The 975-nt window shown below is 65.4% G+C and overlaps 2 protein-coding genes across 2 annotated transcripts in view; one reads left to right on the top strand and one right to left on the bottom strand.

Moving 5' to 3' along the window:
- TELO2 (telomere maintenance 2) overlaps positions 1-969 on the top strand; it is a 10,807-nt gene extending 9,838 nt beyond the window's left edge. The window contains exon 20 of the mRNA XM_077762661.1: positions 96-969. Coding sequence (XP_077618787.1) covers positions 96-202 — 107 coding nt within the window. The 3' untranslated portion in view covers positions 203-969. The remainder of the gene's footprint in view (positions 1-95) is intronic.
- The window catches only part of IFT140 (intraflagellar transport 140), a 77,653-nt gene continuing 77,592 nt past the window's right edge, over positions 915-975 (bottom strand). The window contains exon 31 of the mRNA XM_077762793.1: positions 915-959. Within this exon, the coding sequence (XP_077618919.1) occupies positions 915-959 (45 nt within the window). The remainder of the gene's footprint in view (positions 960-975) is intronic.

Raw genomic sequence — 975 nt, 5'->3', positions numbered from 1 at the left:
CAGGGGGTCGTGAGGACAGACTCCCGAGAGGAAATGAGGGCCGGTCGCCCGCCGTGCGCGCCACTGACGTCCTGCTCTGTGTTTGTCTCCGGCAGACGTGGCCGAACGGGACGCGGATGAGGACTGCAGGCTGCTGGCTGTCAAAGCCCTGCTGCTTCTGGAGAAGCTCAGAGACCGACTGCTCCCGCTCGCTTCTCCGTAGTCCTCGCTGGAGAGGGGGCCTCGGCCCTGCGTCCACCGACGGGCCACCTGAATGTGGTGGGGGGTGTCCCAGGGAGGGGGGGGCTGCTGGGGCCCCTACTGGCTGCTTCTCAGCGTGTCCCCAAGCCCCTTCCTCACCGGAACGCAGAAAACTTTAAAAAGCAACAAAAAGGAAGAATAAAAAGGAGCCCCAGGTTCTCAGCCCCACTCCTCGGGGCTCCCACTGCTCCGGCAGGGTCTGCGGTGCCTCAGTGGGCCTCCCGAGGGGGACACGGCTTGGCAGCTGGTGGAACGGCTGGGGGTGGGAGAGCCTAAGGTCCCCCTGCCTGCGCAGACGCGCCTTGAGGCCAGTTTCTCCCGGTGGGGGCTGGTGACGGGACGCCCATGTGGACAGGGCCTCGTGCAGAGAACCTGCCCCCCGTCAGCCACCACGTCCCTGGGCAAGGCCACCTGTGTCTGTTCCAGCGGACACCTCGCCTGTGGTCAGGGGTGGTGCGTCCCTGCTGGGAACCGTCAGACGCGCTCTGGGCGCTCGTCTGGGGGCTGGGGCGAGGCGCAGTGAACACGCTCATATCTGCAGCTCATCCGGGTCAACAAGGCTTTTAGGCTTTACAGACTATACTTGGGAGACTGTCCTGGAGGAAAGGGACCAAGTCCCTCGGCGGGAAAGGGACCCCTTTCTGGCCGTGATGGCCAGGGCGCCGGGGCGTCAGTCACTGCTTCCGTGTCTGCGAGACAGTCAGGCTCTTGCCGAGGACCTGGGGGTTTGGGGGA

The sequence above is a fragment of the Crocuta crocuta genome, unplaced genomic scaffold, assembly GCF_008692635.1.
Source record: "Crocuta crocuta isolate KB4526 unplaced genomic scaffold, BGI_CrCroc_1.0 scaffold234, whole genome shotgun sequence".
NCBI classification, from domain to species: domain Eukaryota; kingdom Metazoa; phylum Chordata; class Mammalia; order Carnivora; family Hyaenidae; genus Crocuta; species Crocuta crocuta.
This window is presented reverse-complemented; position numbering and strand designations above follow the sequence as displayed.